This window comes from Mesoplodon mirus, assembly GCF_964341445.2.
Source record: "Mesoplodon mirus genome assembly, chromosome: 18".
In the NCBI taxonomy this organism is placed as follows: domain Eukaryota; kingdom Metazoa; phylum Chordata; class Mammalia; order Artiodactyla; family Ziphiidae; genus Mesoplodon; species Mesoplodon mirus.
The window spans coordinates 39,780,000-39,798,849 of NC_138994.1; the positions used below are offsets into that span (position 1 = coordinate 39,780,000).

At 43.3% G+C, this 18,850-nt stretch overlaps 1 protein-coding gene across 1 annotated transcript in view; it reads right to left on the minus strand.

Moving 5' to 3' along the window:
- ULK2 (unc-51 like autophagy activating kinase 2) overlaps positions 1-18,850 on the minus strand; it is a 66,100-nt gene that overhangs the window by 5,033 nt on the left and 42,217 nt on the right. The window contains exons 15-25 of the mRNA XM_082605265.1: positions 16,834-16,971; positions 13,779-13,924; positions 12,003-12,083; positions 9,872-10,158; positions 8,803-8,990; positions 8,291-8,394; positions 5,167-5,316; positions 3,544-3,752; positions 1,611-1,789; positions 1,087-1,205; positions 598-755 (exon numbers count right to left, since the gene is read on the minus strand). Of these exons, the coding sequence (XP_082461391.1) occupies positions 598-755; positions 1,087-1,205; positions 1,611-1,789; positions 3,544-3,752; positions 5,167-5,316; positions 8,291-8,394; positions 8,803-8,990; positions 9,872-10,158; positions 12,003-12,083; positions 13,779-13,924; positions 16,834-16,971 (1,759 nt within the window). The remainder of the gene's footprint in view (positions 1-597; positions 756-1,086; positions 1,206-1,610; positions 1,790-3,543; positions 3,753-5,166; positions 5,317-8,290; positions 8,395-8,802; positions 8,991-9,871; positions 10,159-12,002; positions 12,084-13,778; positions 13,925-16,833; positions 16,972-18,850) is intronic.

Below are 18,850 nucleotides of genomic sequence, written 5' to 3' on the forward strand. Positions count from 1 at the left end.
AGAGATCCAGTGAAAGCTTTTAGATACAAACTATAAAAATATTAGATCATGCCTAATGTTAGCGATTTTTAAGAGGTATGGTAAACTTTTACCAAATGTGCTAGGTAACCAACATAACTTATGTTTGTTGCATGTTAATTAAGTGTAATCACTCCTTCAGGAAGAGGTACCACAATACCTGGGACTTGGGAGTGGTGGGGCATAAACTCTTTGTAAAAGGATGATGTCAAGTAGGTGTGCACTTCAAAAGATGCTCTTAGGGGACTTCCCTGGTGGTGCAGTGGTTAAGAATATGCCTGCCAATGCAGGCGACACGGGTTCGAGCCCTGGTCCAGGAAGATCCCACATGCCGCGGAGCACCTAAGTCCCTGCGCCACAACTACTGAGCCTAGGCTCTAGAGCCTGTGCTCCACAACAAAGAGAAGCCACCGCAATGAGAAGCCCGCGCACCGCAAGGAAGAGTAGCCCCCCGCTTGCTGCAACTAGAGGAAGCCCACACGCAGCAACGAAGACCCAACGCAGCCAAGAAAAAAAACAAAAGGTGCTCTTAAAGACAAGTAGTATCACTATGCAATATTACACCTTAAAAAGGGTTACCATTTCTACAGCACAATTATAGATGAGTTTCTCTGCTGTTACGCTGTTGATTTCATCAATAAATCTCTGTTTGTCAGAGAAGAAGCGATTCAGCTTTTCTGTAAGTTTCTTGCACATGCTGATGCAGAATTTATATCGTTCATTCATATTTTTGACAACTGGAAAAAAATTGAAATGAGAATTTTAATTTTCCTCCAGAAACAGAGTCATGGTGACATGCAACTTTCCTGCTGATCTATGGAAAGCAACACTAAATCATCACTGAAAAAAGTGACTGGAAATCATTCTTCCACATGTTCTCTCTCTCAGTGAAGACTGAGAACAAAGTAATTCTGACTGCTCTCTGTATCGGTTAAATGGCAAAACCCCAAAACAGAAAAGCCAGCATCTTTGCCCATTTAAGAATGCTTAATACCACGGTGACCCCTCACCAAAAACTTCCCTTCCCAGTGTAAGGGGAAGAGCAGCCCCGTCACACTCTGCTTGTACCTTGTTTCACACCCGTGGACGGGCTCAGCTTCCCGGACTTGATCTGCTCTTTGGCGAGATGCAGAGAGGCTGCCAGCAACTGTGCGGCCTTCATGTATAACACCAGCTGCTCCACCCGCCTGCACCCAGAGACAGCAAGCAGAGCGTCAGTCTGTGAACCGACAGGCCAGGGCCCCATCACCACAGTCTCTCCAAGGGAACATCACGCCCCTTGACACTTTTAGTGCACGAACACTTCCTGAAGGGAGAAGGGCCGGCACGGAGAAAGACGTGTGTACTTTGAATACAATGGGTGCACTCAGATAAAAATACAATCTCTTTATCATCAAATATCTTAACAGCATGATTTACAGGAAACACCAAGGCTGCAGAACCTCCAAGTCTTGGCTCACATAGTGAAATCGAGTGCAATGAGATAACTCAGAGACGCCCACGACCTTCAGTGGATGACACGGCCCCCAGCTTGGACACCAGTTTACAGAGGGCAGGAAGCCTCTGGAGATGGACAGCAAGGGGGCACCTACCCCCAGTCTTTGCTCAGCTGGCTGATCTGGTCCACCACCGCGCTCTCCTGGATCTGGTACAAGGAGACCGCGGACGCACAGAGCCCCGGGTCTCCCCCGCGCACGGCCGTCAGGTCCAGCACACACTCCGTGAACAACAGCATTGCGTTCAGGTGGCGGAAGGTGTCTGTGTGTTCTCGCTGCGGCAAAGCCAATCATCTTAGAAACGTGCAGGTTAAGGAGAGGCGCACACTCGTTTCTGCACATAAACTGTGGCCACTGCTAATGTTTTCTATACTTATGAATGTCAGAATGATCAAAGGAGAATGAAAGTTTTAAATTCCAGAAAACTGTGAGAAAAATAAACACAAATGAAACCAAACAAGAGTGTGTCATGTGTTTGTGTGTATGGACGTATGAGAGCACCCACAAAATTCAGCCTCAAAGATATGAGGTCATTGTACTTGCACCAGGAAAAAAATGAAACACAGAACAATTAAATCAATATACATGAGACAGAAACATGACAAAACAGACACCAAGATATAAGAATGTAAGGATATTCTGTGCAGTAAACCACACTTCTTGATAGTTTAATGAATTCTTCTAGTGACTTACAATTTCAGAGACACTTTAATTTCTGGTGGCTCTTCAGTTAACAGTGATTCCTAATACCAAGGTTCTAAATTTTGTGATCTTTTCAGTTAAAGAGTGGAGTATGGATAGACATAATGCAGCGCATTAAAAATGGGTACTCTAAGCAGCCGCATAGCACAGGGAGATCAGCTCGATACTTTGTGACTGCCTGGAGGGGTGGGATAGGGAGGGTGGGAGGGAGACGCAAAAGGGAGGGGATATGGAAACATATGTATATGTATAACTGATTAAATTTGTTATAAAGCAAAAAAATAAAATAAAATAAAATTTTAAAAAAAATTGATACCAAAAAAAAAAAATGGGTACTCTAAAATTAATGCTTTGAGATTTGTTTTTAGCTATAAATGTATTTTGAAATCTCAAATAAGACTAAGTTTCTCACTCTCCTTTTATGGTTAAAAAGAGATGAGAATCAGTGTACTAGAGACAGAAGAATAAACCAATCAACTTTTGAAAGTCTCTCTGTTCTATGACAGCATATCAGACTATATGTTCCAATACATATTGGAACATAATTTATGCCTAATTTGATGGAGACAGAAAAAACTCTGAAGATTGCTTTTCCAATCTTATACATATTTTCAAAATTACAACTTAAACTTACTACAGAATCACTATTAAAATTTTGCATGCAGTACTTTAAAACTTTTATGTGAAATACTTAATTTTCCTTCACACACAATAGAAATATGGAAAGAGAATTTGTTCTTTAGTTGACCTGGAGGAGGTGCAGTCTATGGAACACTGTCCTAGAGTCAACACTGAGGAATTAGCTAGCAGAGGCTCTGGAATCATAAAATTCACCTCTATTCTGCATTTGTGCTCAGCACACTTCACATTCTGAGGTGTTTTTCCCTGGAGACCTGGTTCCACGGAGGGAAGGTACTGGTGTACACACGTGACTGTCCAGTCTGCCGGGCAGCTTTATTCCTCAGCGTTACTGACTGATTTGGCATCTTAATTTATTTTTTTAAACCTAAGTTTAAGTGTATCATTTTTATCTTATGAAGAAAAGCAAGATTTGAGAATAAAAAGCTACGGTTTTAGGAAAAAGATTATGTTTTAAAAGTCCTGTAAGTAGTAAATAAACTTCAGATAAAGAAATCAAGAATACAAAATCTGTATGCGTCACTTCCTGTCAACCAAAGCTGGTTATGAATGAGTGTCACTGTCAACATTATTCTGAAAATATATGAGCAATGTTCCAAATAGGAAAGGTTAGGGGGATTTTGTCCTCCCGTCACCAACACTCTCCTCGGGGTCCCCGTAAATGCCACGTCACAGGGTCTCTTCCCACCTCCATCAGCGTCTCCTCGGGCAGTTCAGGGGCTTCAAAGGCGACGAGCCCCTCCAGGCTGGGGGGTGAAGCACCACAAGGCGCGTGTCTCAGGCTGGGAGCTGCCTCTGCTCCCGGGAGGGGAGACCCCGAGCACGGCCCAGGGGGGGAGCCCCCAGACAGACGGCCCCCGGCGGAGCCCAGGGAGCCTCCGGAGCCACTGGAGCCCCCTGCAGAGACGGGCAAGGAAGCGTTAAAAGGAAGGCCCCCGACCCCTCCCTGAGCACATGAACAGGTTTTATCTTCCCAGGCTCACCTTCATTCCTTACAGAATCAGCACAGCTACTTTTAAATTCCGTTTAAAACAAATTTCTAGCATGCACATTTCTCCCTGCTGCTCCACAGTCCTCACGGTGATAAAACTCAGCGGATGCGTGCGCTTCACTAAAATTATACCCCAATGCTCATGTGGAGGCACTTATACTACTTCTGATTTTTTGAATGCCACCAATAACATTGTAATGAAATCCTTCCTTCTTTTGAGTTATTTGTGATAAATACTTTATAAGACCACTTTGTTGTAAGTGGCCTTATAAAAAGAATGGGATTACCACAGATCAAGTATTACTATAAATATTTTTATAGCTCTCTGTAAGACTTGCCATGCTATTTTCTAAAGCAGCCATGAGTGAGCGCTGAGATCCCACTAAGCCTCAACAACACTGGGCATTACATTTTTTAAATGTTGGCTTAGTTAACAGGTATAAAAAGTTAGTTTCTCAAAGTGGTATTTTCTTATTATTTAATACTCTTAATAATCCTAAAATCAAGATTATTAGCTCTTTTTCCACTCTCATTATCTATTCATATCCTTTGCTTATTAATCTACTGGTATCTTGATTAGTAACTGATTTAGCATAAGAGAACTTAAGGGACACAAGGTATAATACATGATGTCAAATGATAACTCAAGTCCAACCTAAATACTTTCTTAATTTTTGGTACCAATTACCTATTTATAGACTATGGCTGATAAAACCAGTCCATCAGCCTATCTAAAAGTAGGATATAGGATTAAGTGCAAAGATTGGGAGTCAAAGTACCAAAAAAAAGGTGAAACCTAGGTTTCTAAAAAAACCCACAAAACCAAAAATAAATAACAATCTATCATTTTCAAAAAATTTACTGGATGTACTAAAATAAGCCTTCAATATAAGATAAGAAGCACCAATATGCATAGCTGTTTCACTGTAGAGAAGTCACATTTATGTAATAATGTTATAAAATTATATATATATTATTACAAATATATAACATAGTACCTTTTATTTTGCAAAGTTTTTTTTTTCCCCCACAAGTATTGTCTCATTTACTCTTCTTTTAAATTTTTTGGCCACACAGTGTGGCATGCGGGATCTTAGTTCCCCAACCAGGTATCGAACCCATGCCCCCTGCCATGCAAGCGCAGAGTCTTAACCAAGGGACTGCCAGGGAAGTCCCCTCATCTACTCTTCATAACCCTTTAAGGTAAAGTAAATCGTTATCTCCACGTCATTGGTAAAGAAACTATGTCACACCATTAAGCCATTATCAGAATCTGCACACCAAACACGAGCCCAAGGCGGAACTAAAGACAATCCTCACCTGAGGTGGTTCTTGTCCGAAGGACTACGTGGGTACAAGCGGGGGTCGCGGCCCTGTGTGGAGGAGACCCTACCGTGAACAGCACAGCCCTGGGACTCGCTGCTGTTCCCATAGAAGGAGCCCGTGCAACACCACAGGCTCCTGCAGGGGCTGCAATAAAAAGTTCACCAAATGTGTCACATATCAGAGGGTGGGTTTATAGGGATACCTTTACTTTTATATTAGTTTTGTTTTCTTTTTTATAATAAGCATTTATTACTCTTAAAAACAGAAAATTCAATATAGATCTCCATTAAAAATATTTTATGGTAATCTCTTCACAGCTGTGAATCTTCTTTTCACCAAGGCCTACAATTCCGTTACTTCTATGTGAATTGCCGTCACACCTGAGGATAATGTGAAAAGGTGGAAACCAAGAACTGGGAATTAAAATGTGGGGAAACAACCTAATTAAAAAAATGGGCAGAAGACCTGAATAGTTATTTTTCCAAAAAATATATATGGCCAACAGGCACATGAAAAGATGCTCAACATCGCTAATCATCAGGCAAATGCAAATAAAAACCCCAATGAGATATCACCTCACACCTGTCAGAATGGTCATCATCAAAAAGACCACAAATAACAAACGTTGGTGAGAATGTGGAGAAACTAAGAGCTAAGCTGTTTTTTGTTTTTGTTTTTTTTAATAAATTTATTTATTTATTTTTGGCTGCGCTGTGTCTTCGTTGCTGCACACGGGCTTTCTCTAGTTGTGGCAAGTGGGGGCTGGTGTACAGGCTTCTCACTGCAGTGGCTTCTCTTTGTTGCGCAGCACAGGCTTTAGGTGCACGGGCTTCAGTAGTTGTGGCTCGTGGGCTCTAGAGTGCAGGCTCAGTAGTTGTGGTGCACAGGCTTAGTTGCTCTGCAGCAGGTTGGATCTTCCCAAACCAGGGCTCAAACCCATGTCCCCTGCATCGGCAGGCAGGCTCTCAACCACTGCGCCACCAGAGAAGCTCCCCCTAAGCTGTTTTATAGCTTATATTTTCTTAGAAGAAAATACAGAGTTAGGCATTTAAGAAGGGGTATCTAGGGAAACTCAAAGACAACAGGGGAGACAAAAACAAAGACACCAGAGAAAAGTTTACCCTGATACCTATGGCTACAGCAAACACTAAACACAGCCTAACTCTTAGCCAGATAAACAACAAAAAAAACCTCACACTATTTAACTCAATTCCATGTCCAGTAATATCATTTCTGGCTTTCAACAAAAATTAAAAGGCAAGCTAAAAGGTAAAAACAGCTTGAAGAGACACAGCAAGCACTGAACCAGACTCAGATATAGCACACATATTGGACTTATCACACCAGAAATTATAATAACTTTGATTAATGCTAAGAACGCTAATGGAAAAAATAAACAACATGTAAGAGCAAATGAGTAACAAAGCAGAGAGATGGCAACTCTAAGAAAGACTCAAAGGAAATGCTGTAAGTCAGAATCACTGACACAGGAATGAAGAATGTATTTGATGAGCTCATCAACAGACAGGACATGGTTGAGAAGAAAATCAGTTAGCTTGAAGATATGTAAATAGGAACTTCCAAAACTGAAAAGCAAAGAGAAAGAAGAATTAAAACAACAACAACAACAAAAGTCCCAGAATATCCAAGAACTGTGGGACGACTACAAAGATATAATATATGTGCAACAGGAATGTCAAAAGGAGAAAGAGAAAGAAACAGAAAAAATATGTGAAGTAGTAATGACCAAGAAATTTCCAAAATAAATGCAGAACCAAACCTTCCAAGTCCAGGAAGCTTAAAGAACACCAAGCAGTTAGAATGCCAAAAAATCTACACCTGTGCATTTCATCTTCAAACAGCAGAGAATCAAAGAAAAAATCGTGAAGAGGCCAAAGAAAAAAAGCACCTCGTTTATAAGAGGAACGAGGGTTAAGAATTAAACCAGACGTCTCTTCAGAAACCATGCCAGCAAGATGACGGTGGAGTGAAATATCAAGCCCTACAGCACAGAAACCATACTCGGGTGTTTGCTGGTCTAGATATTTCCTCCTTTGGAGGTTCATGGGAGAGACGGTAAAAGAATTACAGAGAAAACAAGAACAAAGAGGCTCCAATACTGACTCAAATTTAAGTGGACATAATAATCATGTGGGGAGCTTGTTAAAGACACAGATTCCTAAACTCCTTTCCCAAAAAACTTGATTAAACAAGTCTGGGTTAGGGTCTGGAGCCAGCCCTTTGTTTTTATTTTTTGATAAGCAGTCTAAAGTAATCCAGATGTGGGTCCATGGACATAAAGTTCCCTGGAACAACTATGAAAGAGCCAGGGATCTCCACGACCTGTGGTTCTTTATAGGTTGGGCTTGCTGTATAAGAAATGCTCAGGAGTACGTATGTGTAAGGCGACTTTGGCCAGTGTTATCCTACTGATAAAAAGCAGTCTTGGTCAGCATCCAACTTCTAACTCATGGGCTGCTGAACATCAAGACACTGAACTGTCCCTGTCTTGACAGGCTCCTAAGAAATTAGATGACAGGGACCGGATGAAGAAATCTGGTCAACAGGTTCGTGAACAGTCAACAGAAGTAGATGGGCAGAGTAATTACCCCCACGCCCAAGCCAAAGATGCCCACGTCCTGACCCCTGAAACTTGTAAATAGGCTATGCTACATGGCAAAGGGGAACTAAAGCTGCAGATGGAACCAGGGCTGCTAATCAGCTGAACTTAAAGAGATTATCCAGATAATCCAGCGGGTCCAGTGGAATCACAAGGGTCCTTTAAGTGTAGACTAAGGGGGCAGAAGGTCTGAGTCTAGACTGGCCATTGCTGGCTTTCACGGTCGAAGGGGCCACAAGCCAAGGGATGAGGGCAGCCCCCAGAAGCTGCAGAAGGCCAGGAAGTGCACTCTGCCCGAGAGCCTGCAGAAGGAACCAGCCCTGCCTACACCTCGATTTTAGCCTAGTGAGACCCATTGTGGACTTCTGCCCTCCGGAACTATAAAATAATACATCTGTGTTGTTTTTAAGCTACCAAGCTTGTGGTAATTTGTTACAGCAGCAATAGGAAAGTTAACAAACAGATTACCTGCCTAAAAAGAAACCGGACTTCTCTTACCTATATCCATTGGTCGTTCTGTATTTAAACTGTCCGTGCTGCCCTGATGTCCACCTAAAGGTGTTTTTACTGGTTGATCTGATAATTTCCCAGTACTGACAGATCTAAAAAGAATGATAATAATGTAAATGTAGACTTTTAAAAAATCCAGACATATCAGTAATAAGGGTGATTTAAGCCAAGCCATAAAAGGGTTAAAGGAAAGTCGGAGAACAAGGAGACAAAAAATAGAGACCGAACAATTCAAGGTAGAGATAAACTTCAATACCCAAAATAAACAAAAAGGCAGAAACAGACTACTCAGGAAACTCAGGAAGAGCTCTGGACTCCCACAGGTATAGGCAACAGCTATGGTTTTCAGAGATTCTAAGTGTATGCAGTTCCTTACACGTGCACAGTGTCATGAACCACTGGCATAAACCAGCTCCTACTCGGGTCTGGTTGTTTTATGACAGGAATGGACGCACTGTCAGTTTCCATGTTTAGGGCTGGAAGGAAATGGCGGCTCTTACCTGCCAAACGCTGCCCTGACCTGCTGCTCGGACTTCTGCCTTTCCCCTCCTTGCACTGAGAGACAGTGAGAGCATCCCCGAGGGTCACTCCCATCTTTCGACTGCCCCTCAGAAGGTCCGCGGCGAGTGGCCAAGGCTAGCAGGTTGGAAGACGCTTGCGTTTTCGGGATTTTGAAAGGAGCCGTGGTCTGAGGGAACACACGTATACTGGTTGCTACGACGCAGGAATGTTCAGAACCGTCAGGCTCGTGGCACAACAGCCGGAGCGGAGACTCCAGACTCTGTCCGTCTTGGATTCAAATCCCGCTCTTCTGCTTCCAGTCTCTGTGACCTTGACAGTTCATTTACGCTAGGCCTGTTTCCTTCTTTTAGGATTAAGTGGGAACGTGTATATAAAGCATTCAGCAAGTAAAGGACTTACGCTTTGCCTGCTACACGGCAGGTGCTGATTAAATTGCAGCTATCCTCTTCCTGAATGCTGTCTATAAAGTATTTATGATACTAGTTCATGACCTACTACTGAGAGTTAAGCTACTCCACGGTATTGCCGCTTCCACATCCACTGTGCTTGGCTATGCGGCCTGCAGGGACCTTAAATTGACACCAGCCCCTTGTACAAGCACACGCCCTAGACAGCAGCCCACAGAATCACAAATAAATGTACGTTCCGGATACAACTTCCTTGACAGGCCTGGTGATCTCCCCCCATCTCCCAGGGCCTTCCCGCTGTGTGCCCCTTAGACAAGAGCCCCGTGGAACTTATCAGAATCCTGCTCTTTTGGTTTGGATTGACCCATCCAGCCTTAGCCCGGGAACCCCAGAGCACTCCACCCACAGACCCTAATAAAGGCATGTGCCCAGGTCCTGTCTCTCTCTGCACTTTGACTTGACTTCCCCGTGTGGCATCTGGGTGCTTCTTCCAGGACCGGTGAGTAACCAACTTCTCTATTTCAATTTCTCCTGTGGTCCACTGCTGGACCTCAGCTGACCACCCAGAACAAAATGCCCCAGTTAACAAATGTTAATTTAGCAAAGTCACAACATCTACAAAAGGGCTTAATAAACACACCTTAGTAGGGGAGCCGATGATTGTTGGTAATGGAGTTTTGAAGAACCAGTCGGAACTCCGCGGGGAGGACCCCGCGTGCTTGGTGGGAGAGGTCCCAAGGCTGCCGGGCCGACTGGGCTGGGGGGAGCAGCTGCAGCCATCCCCGGCATGGGACGGGCACACGGGGTCCGAGTGCTGCTTTCTGAGCTTCTGCTTGCTCTGGTAGATGTCGGTGAGGGTGGAGGCGCTCTGCAGTCTAGCACCCAACAAGAGTGGCTGTGGCGACGGAGGCTGCGGCACGGGAGAGCCTGCCGAGGACACAGCGACAGCGTTAACCCCAAGGGAAGAAGAAGTGCAGGGCAGAAACCGGCGAGTTAAGAAGACACCTCTTCAAGGAGAGTTCCAATGAATGTCTTGTTTCCCGTGAGATATTCTAAAAGTTGTTTACCTGGCAAGAGACATTTTTTGGCATCCTTTACAAACAGTGACAAGCACGCTGCCGTTGGCCTTCCCAGGAGACAGGGGTTAGTGACGACGGGTCTGTCGGCTGTTTTACCAACAGTGGGCACACAACTCAATTAATATAACCTCTAGTCAGCACCACAGAGAGCTAAAGAGCACGTAAAGCCAACGAAAACAACAAAAATCTACATGGAATGAGATGATTTCCACTCTTTGTATCGATACGTATGCGTGTATTATCAATGTAATTATTCTCTTTTCTCACATAGCAACTAAAAGAAACTTTTCAAGCTAACCTAGAATAGCTCTTTATTCAAAAAAGACCGTTGGAAAGAAAATTAGAAAGATAATATACTTTTCCTGGATTTTATTTTGTCTAAAAATAACAAGCATAGGCATGTTTTTGTCAGTTTCACGAAATTCATTTAAAACCTAAAGTATCCATCTTCTCTACAAAGAAAACACTTGTCCACAGATATTCTTGCCTCTTAAGGGGACACTGGGTAATGGGGTCTTGATACAATGAACAGCTGGCTACAACAAGGGAATTCCCCCCCATAAACCCTGCTGTTGCTGACTTAACATTCACTAAGCCTGGGGCTCCGGTTACAAATTCCTTGGAGCTTCTTGCAAACCACCAATAACGTTAAAGACACACAAACCTTCTTAGTGGCTGATAACCACCATCTTTCCCAAAACAGACAGCAATAAATAGCTCTCTGCTGACCACTCCTGGCTTAATCTCATCCTAAATCTACTATTTCATTTTTCAGAACTGGGCTCTGCCATACATGTGTGTATATACGTACACCTACACAAATAAACAGTGACAAAATGTTATGATCCGGAGAAAGTTAATCAAGCTTTATTTTTAAAGAAACACAAAATATGAACACTAAACCTAGAAAAGAGTGTTTTCTTTAAAAAACCTCTAATGAACTTTTTTTTTTTTTTGTAGCTGCATTGGGTCTTTGCTGCTGCGCGCAAGCTTTCTCTAGCTGCGGAGATGGGGGGCTACTCTTAGTTGCAGTGCGCAGGCTTCTCTTGTTGCGGAGCATGGGCTCTAGTTGTGCGGGCTTCAGTAGTTGCGGCGCACGGGCTTAGTTGCTCCGCGGCATGTGGGATCTTCCCCGGACCAGGGATCAAACCCGTATCCCCTGCACTGGCAGGCAGATTCTTAACCACTGCGCCACCAGAGACGTCCCAAGAGTGCTTTTCTAAGTAACACAGCATTCCTTTAACTGCCCAACTCCTCAAATGCACATACAATAAAATTTGACTTATCGAAGTGTGATTTGTGCAGATCTTTTCAGTCATGTATATTTTATATAATAAAGCAAATAAACATCCATAGTTCTTTTTTATCTGATGCTAACTGGTAGCTCTTATCAAAATCAGTATTAATCAAAGTAATGAAATTTCATTTTCTACATTGATTTTCATTATCTGTGGGACAACAACCAGAGTTTAGCCAAGTTGTGTAATTCCTAGGACTTAGTCTCATAAAAGAATCCTATACGTAGGCGATAACCAACTGGCGATGATACACTAGACCACATTAGCATAAAAGACAGGAGAGCAGAGAAAATACTTCACGTAATTTCTGTTGGTTTGTTAAGACTGGAAAAACATATCTCAAATTCACTTACGATGGGATTTAAACTATTAACATTGCGAGTCCATCTCCTACCTGACCAGTTCCTGCTCCTGGATTCCTGGCCCTGAAGATGCCCACAGCAGCACTGACTAAACTGCTCAGGAATGGTGCCAACTGTGAAGCAGGGAAGGGTAAAGCAGGGAGAAATGGCTCACAACTAATACAGCATGGAAAAGGCGACACATGCACAGAGGGTACATTACAGTTGACACAATTTACCTAGCGAAGATGTAGTTCAGCTCACACGTACTAAGCACTAAGCGACAGCGTGCGGGGCACGCTGAGATCAAAGCACCGTAGGACCTGCCCGGAGGGCAGAGACTGAGTAAAAGCCAGGCAAACCTTTGACGTGGGTCTCAGGCATGGAGCTGCCGGGGGCCCAGCTGCTGCCCGTCCACCCGCAGCATTCCCCTCCCGCCGAGGTTGCCCCTGGGCTGGCCCAGCCTGACTGTGTGGGTCACGGGGGATCTGAGTGGCTTGTGCCTGGGGACGCTCCTCAGAACTCACTGGCTGTCGAGACGCCGGCCCACCCCTCCTTCCAGCCCTCTCCCCCGGGGGTCAGGCCTACAGGGTGGTCAGAAGGGGCGCCCTGCGGCCCCTGCTTCCTCCCCACTCTCCCTCACAGCGGCTGCCCAGGCGCTCCGTGCACATTTCTGCAGCCCCCTTCTTTGCATCTACCGCTGCGAACCCAAATTAACAAGAGTGGGAGGCGGGGAAGGCTTCCGGGAGCTCAAGTAGACGAGAGGCATGTGCCTCCAGCAGCGGCGGAGCAGTGGGCAGAGACTCGACCCCGAGGGAGGGCCGCCTCCCTGAGAGCAAGGGTTGGGGCTTTGTCCGCAAACTCCGGGGAGCCCGGGGGCCTCTGAGGGGGGGAGACGCGCCAAGACTTTGCTTGAAGAAGATTTTTCAACTAAAAGTAGTGTCCAAACCACTGCCACAGGGGAAGTGGTGACATAAACTTCTAAGAAACATTATCACTGTGATTTTCCCTTTGTGAACCGAGGCTCCTGGGCGAGGCTTCGGTCCTGCTCGCTCCGCCTGCTTCCGAGGCGCGCCCCGCCCTCCCAGTCCTACTCGGGGCAGAGATGGAGGGTGCGGCCTCCCCCTTTGGATGCGCGCAAGCGTGAGCGTACGTGTGTGCGCGTGCGCGCTGGCCCTCCCCGCTCCCGTTCTCCCCCATGTCGCCGCTAGGAGGCCGCTGCTCACGGACTCTGGATCTCCGTTGCCCTGGCCTCTCTCGCGTGTATTAAGCTGGAGCGTTTTCTCTTAGTTAAGCCCCTGAAAACGTGGTTCGAGGTCTTCCTGTTGGGTTGGGATTGGCTGTTCTGTGGCCTCCCTGCGTGCCTTGGGCGGCTATTTTCGAGCTCCCCGTGTTGCTGCCCGCGGTGTCCAGGAGAGGTGGGAGGATCCGCAGTGGAGCTGCCACCCGGTCGCCCCCGCAGCGGGAAGGCCTCTGGTGGACGTAACCCAGCGCTGTCACGTACTCTACTGCCTTTTAATCCTCCTAACTGCTAGTGCCAAGTAGGGCAGGCATTTTATGTACTTTCACCTAGGGTTTCTGAGTTTGTGTTTAGAGCCCAAACCCAGTGGAGATGCTTTTTATTCGCAAGATTTATCCTGTTTCCTACAGCGGTCTTAATGGCTTTATACAGAGATTCTCAAGAGGGAATCAGGGCTGGAGGGGCGGGATATGGCTCCCAGCCAGCTGGGACTCACTGCCATCGTGAGCCAGCGTTCCTAAAGAGAGTGTCATGTCGCATTGGTCATAATAAAAAAAGGTTGGAAACAACTGCTATAAATTCTCCTTACCCGAAGGGGAAGGTGAGTAAGGCCTGGAAGACCCTGTGGAGAGTCTTCGTCCGACCGCCTGTACTGCGTCTGCCGGCGCCGGCGAGCAAGATCCCAGCCGGGGGAAGCCCATGGGGCTGGTGTTAGACCTTCGTACCACCGCAGATCTAAAGGGAGAAATAATAATACTCCCTCACCGGCAGGTTCTAGGACTTTATTTCTGTCTTTTTTTCCTAAAACTTCCTAACAATATGCCGTGGAGTAGATTTTTTAAACATATGGAACATAGTCATATGCAACAAACATAAAACGTATAAAATTATACAGAGTGAGGTCTCCCTCCCATCCTTGTATCCGTCTACCTAATTCCCAACACCTCCTCAATCCTGCTCAAAAGGTTACCATTATTTTTAGTTTCTAATGTATCCTTCCAGAGTTCCTTAATTCAAATACAAGCAAACTGAATATATAATCTTATTTTCATCTTGTTTTAACAAAAGTAATAGATTCCATACCAATCATTTTCAACTTTTTTGTCTTAGTTCCCCTTTATATTCTTAAAGTTACTGAAGATACTAGAGTTTTTATTTATGCAACTTCTTATATCTATTGATTTTTATGGTACTAGAAGTTAAAACAGAAATTTTTGTAATTATTAATTCATTAAAAATAATAAACTTACGACAACAAGATTATGAAAAATATTTTCCAAAACAAATTACTGAGAAGCATGACATTATTTTACATTTTGTAAATCTCTAATGTCTGGCTCAAGAGATGGCAGTTGGGTATTCATAACTGTTTCTACATTCAGTCTGTTATACGTGTTATTTTGGGAGAAGTACATGAAGAAAATACTGCCTTATAAATTTGTAACTGGAAACAGGAGGGGCACTTTGGTAGCCTTTCAGACACTGGGACACTCCTCCTTTTTGATGCTACCCCAAAACTCAGCAAGTGGTCACTTCTAAGATAAGCTGCAATATAGAATCTGAAACCACATCAGTAAAATCTGTACTCTGTTCCATTAAACTCCATTCTCTGGCAAAAGTACCTTGTACTTGGAATGGATCTTATATCTATGTATGCTTTTAAAAAAATTTGGTCATTTGAAAAAAAAATTTGGTCATTTGGAAAATACTGGTTGACAGAGTTATGCAGATATTCCAAACGCTGACGCATTATATAATATCAAAAAGTCACATTCATATAAAAATATCACCACCAACTTAGTTCACTTTTGACAAAATGGCTGTCAACACCACAGCCACAGCTGTCCTCTCCAGCACCAGGTGTTCCATGAAAAAGTGGATAAAATTCAGCTCACAATGAAAACAACCATACAAGGAAGGGCTTTTCCTTAGGACCGCTACTCCGATATGCAGCAAAGGTGCTTTAATGCCTACTTTCCACTCAAGGTCGAGATTTTCAAAGAGAGATAATACCTTTCACTGTTTCACTAAAGACACTCCTTGGTACTACAGGTGCGTGGAGGTAAAGAGACCAGGGCTAACAGGAGAACAGGAGCCACTCCCGTGACGTGTCCTGAGGCACCAGCAGCTTTCCCATCACTGCGTTCACACCAACAGTGCACGTGTCAGTGCAGTGAAGAAAGCAAACAGTATCCTGGAATTACCATGGAAACAGTCTCCACCTCATGGACCCGCTGAAATGGAGCCGCAGACCACACTTTGAGAACCACTGCTAGCGCGCTGTTATTCACTTTGCTGTTTTCATTTTACAATGTACCTTGGAAACCGCCCTACCTCACCACACAGAGAGCTTCCTGACTCTCTCTGGAAGGTGTTCCACTGTCACAGATGGATCAGAATAAATCTGTCCCTTACTGGTGGGCACTGGGCTTATTGCTCACTCACCCTTTGCTATTATAACAACTAACCACTTTGTATATATACAATTTTATACACAGGCAAGGAATATATATCTTAGAATAAGTTACCAGAAGCTGACTGATGGGTCAAAGGATATATGTCTTACTGATTTTCACAGATATTGCCAAATACCCTTCCTAGAAGTTTTCTTAATTTACATCATACAAGACGGTGAGGATCCTTTTCCATTCACTGAGCTATTCCTTTGGTGGGTACTTTTAATCTAAAATCTTGTCTCCTCCAATTTTGGAAAAAACTTTAATTATTTCCTGGAAATTTTCTTCCTCGCTATTATACTTTTCTTTCTAGAATGCCTAAACCAATTAATCCTTGAGTATTATTAATTCACACTTTCCATCTTCTTGATTTGATTATCTATTTCAAATATTTCCTCAACTCTGTCTTCCAACATTTGTTTTTGTTTAGTTCAGTTATTCTATTTTGTAATGTCCAAGAGGTCTTTTTTACTTCGCTTGTTTTCAGTAGCATGTCGTTCTTACTTACAGATGCAGTCTCTAACCTAGCTCTAAGGTACTAGTTCTTCACGTAAGTTTTCCTCTCTTTGCACTCATGCGCTTTCCTCCAGATGCAGCTTTCCTGCTCTCAGCCGGCCGCCTCCGTCTGGCCACCCCGCCTGAGCTAAGACTCCGGCTGCCCTGTTTTGCCTGAGCCCCGCCTGCTCACACACTTACCCTGCCCGGTGGCGACAGCAGGCACCCCTCCGTTGTTCTCTTTCTCACTTCCAGAAACGTGTCGGAAGCAGTCACCCACTCAATACTTATTCCTGTTTTATTTGTCTTTGCGGACTTATACCTTTGTCATTCCTTTTCTACTTGAGTGGGGTTTTAGGATGTGGGAGAAATAAATAATATGTACATAGTCTGCTAAAACTGGTGAGATTTCATTTTTAACAAGTTCTTCTTCCTCAATTTTTAAAAATAATTATACTTGTGAACAAATATATATATATATCTCATACTATATTAATTACCCAGCCAAGCTTAAATATCATTTAAATAGATCCATTACAAAAAAAATTATTATTATTCAATTTTGTACATCTCCATTATACACATACGTAAGAGTCTAAATCGACCATGGAAATTACAGATCTTTCAATCACAACAACAACAATTTTAAAAGAAAGGAAGAAGAATTGGGAAAGGAAGCAACTGCTAGCTTACCTTGGAGAGCCATGCAGATTTGTGCCAGAGCTGGCAGTGGAGGTGAGGTTCTGTTCTATGCGCTGGTAGTTCCTTATCTGAGTAGGGACGGGAATGGGGGTAGCTGCGCTGTGAGGGGACACAGTGGGCTGACACTGCCTGCAGACATCATTCATTGAAAAAGGAAAGAAATACAAGTGAGACCGCTTTCCTTTCATCTGACGCATTGGTGGTATTTAGAGGAAATTCTATAAGAAGCCAAATGATCACTTCTGAATGTGAATAAGAAATGATCATCTTGAAAATATACATAAAGCCAAAAAAAACACACTTGTCCTTTACAGAAGTCTACTGGCCTGCACATGCACATTGAGGAGGAAGACTGGTAAGAAGAAGGGGACAAACGCCCCTCTGCAACAACAGGAAGAGCCACAGGCCACAAAATGCAGCTTCATCTGCTCACATTCTGCTATTCACTCCTCATGCAAGAGGAAAAATACTTCTAGGAAAATATGCTGGGTAAAAGAACAGGAAGTTCAAGAGTAGAGATGACTGGAATGTTTACAAAAGTTATGAGTGCAGTAAGCGTTCCCAAGGAACTTGGACTTTGATGAAGACTGAAAATACACTGTGTGACTCTCCCCACACATAACCCATCTGAGGTCCACATTTTGTAGTGTAGCTGGTTTCTTTCCTTGCTTTTCATAAATTCAGAAACAGCATGTCCTTAGATGACTTTCAATTCAATTTACAACATACCTTAAAACATCAGGGACAGTACTGGGCCTTAAGAAAGATGAGTTATTTCCTTCTTTTGCCCTTCTGTAATTCTAAAAAAGCCACAAACTCTTCCATTTTTGCCCAATTACAACCTTACAGAGATAAAGAGATTATATATTTAGTTACCTAAACAAACAATATGATTATCTTCTAAAGTGTCACTTTAGAACTTTCGGAACCATTATTTCATATTTAAATGAAAAGAAAATCTAGGGACTTCCTGGGTGGTCCAGTGGTTAAGACTCTGCGCTCCCAGTGCAGGGGGCCTGGGCTGGATCCCTAGTCAGGGAACTAGATCCCCCATGTCTCAACTAAGACCCAGCGCAGCATGCATGCATGAATGAATGAATAAACAAATAAATATTAAAAAAAAAGAATCTAAGAGACAAAAGTACCCCCAAATTATACATCTAGGTATTAATGGGTAAACACTAAATAAAGATGTAATCTGGGACATCAGTAACATAAAGGAGGGGGGCAGTATACTCTTATACTCTATACGAGTAGAGTTTTTATATGTGATTGAAGTTGTTATCAGTTTCAAATAGATTGTTATAACTTTAAATTATTTTATATAATCTCAATGGTAACCTCAAAGAATATACCTACAGAATATACACAATAGGAAATGAGAAGAGAATCAAAGCATATCAGTACTGAAAAAAACAACAAAATACAAAGGTAGTAAGAGAGGAAATGAGGGACAAAAGAGCCACAAGACATACAGAAAAGTAACGAAATTGCAGTAATAAATCTTTCCCTATTAGGCTGGAAGTGAAAGGATGGAAAGAGATATTCCATGCAAATGGTACCCAAAGGAGAGCAGGGGTGGCTACACTAACATCAGACAAAATAGACTTTCAGTCAGATGCTGTTATAAGAAACGAAAAAAGGACATTATATAATGATAAAAGGGTCAATTAACCAGGAAGACATAACAATTATATATATTCATGCACCAAACGTCAGCACTACCACATATATGAGGCACATACATAACAGACTTGAAGGGAGAAAAGACAATTCTACAAAAATAATCGCAGGCTGAACCCACACCCTCAATCATGGATAGAACAACCAGATGTAAAACCAATAAAGAAACAACCACCTGAACAGCACCACAGACAACAGGACCTAACAGACGTTGCAGAACACTCCCCCCACTGACAGAACACATTTTTCTCTGATGCACTGGAAACATTCTCCAGGACATACCACATGGTAGGCCACAAAACAAATCTTAACAAATTTAAATTAT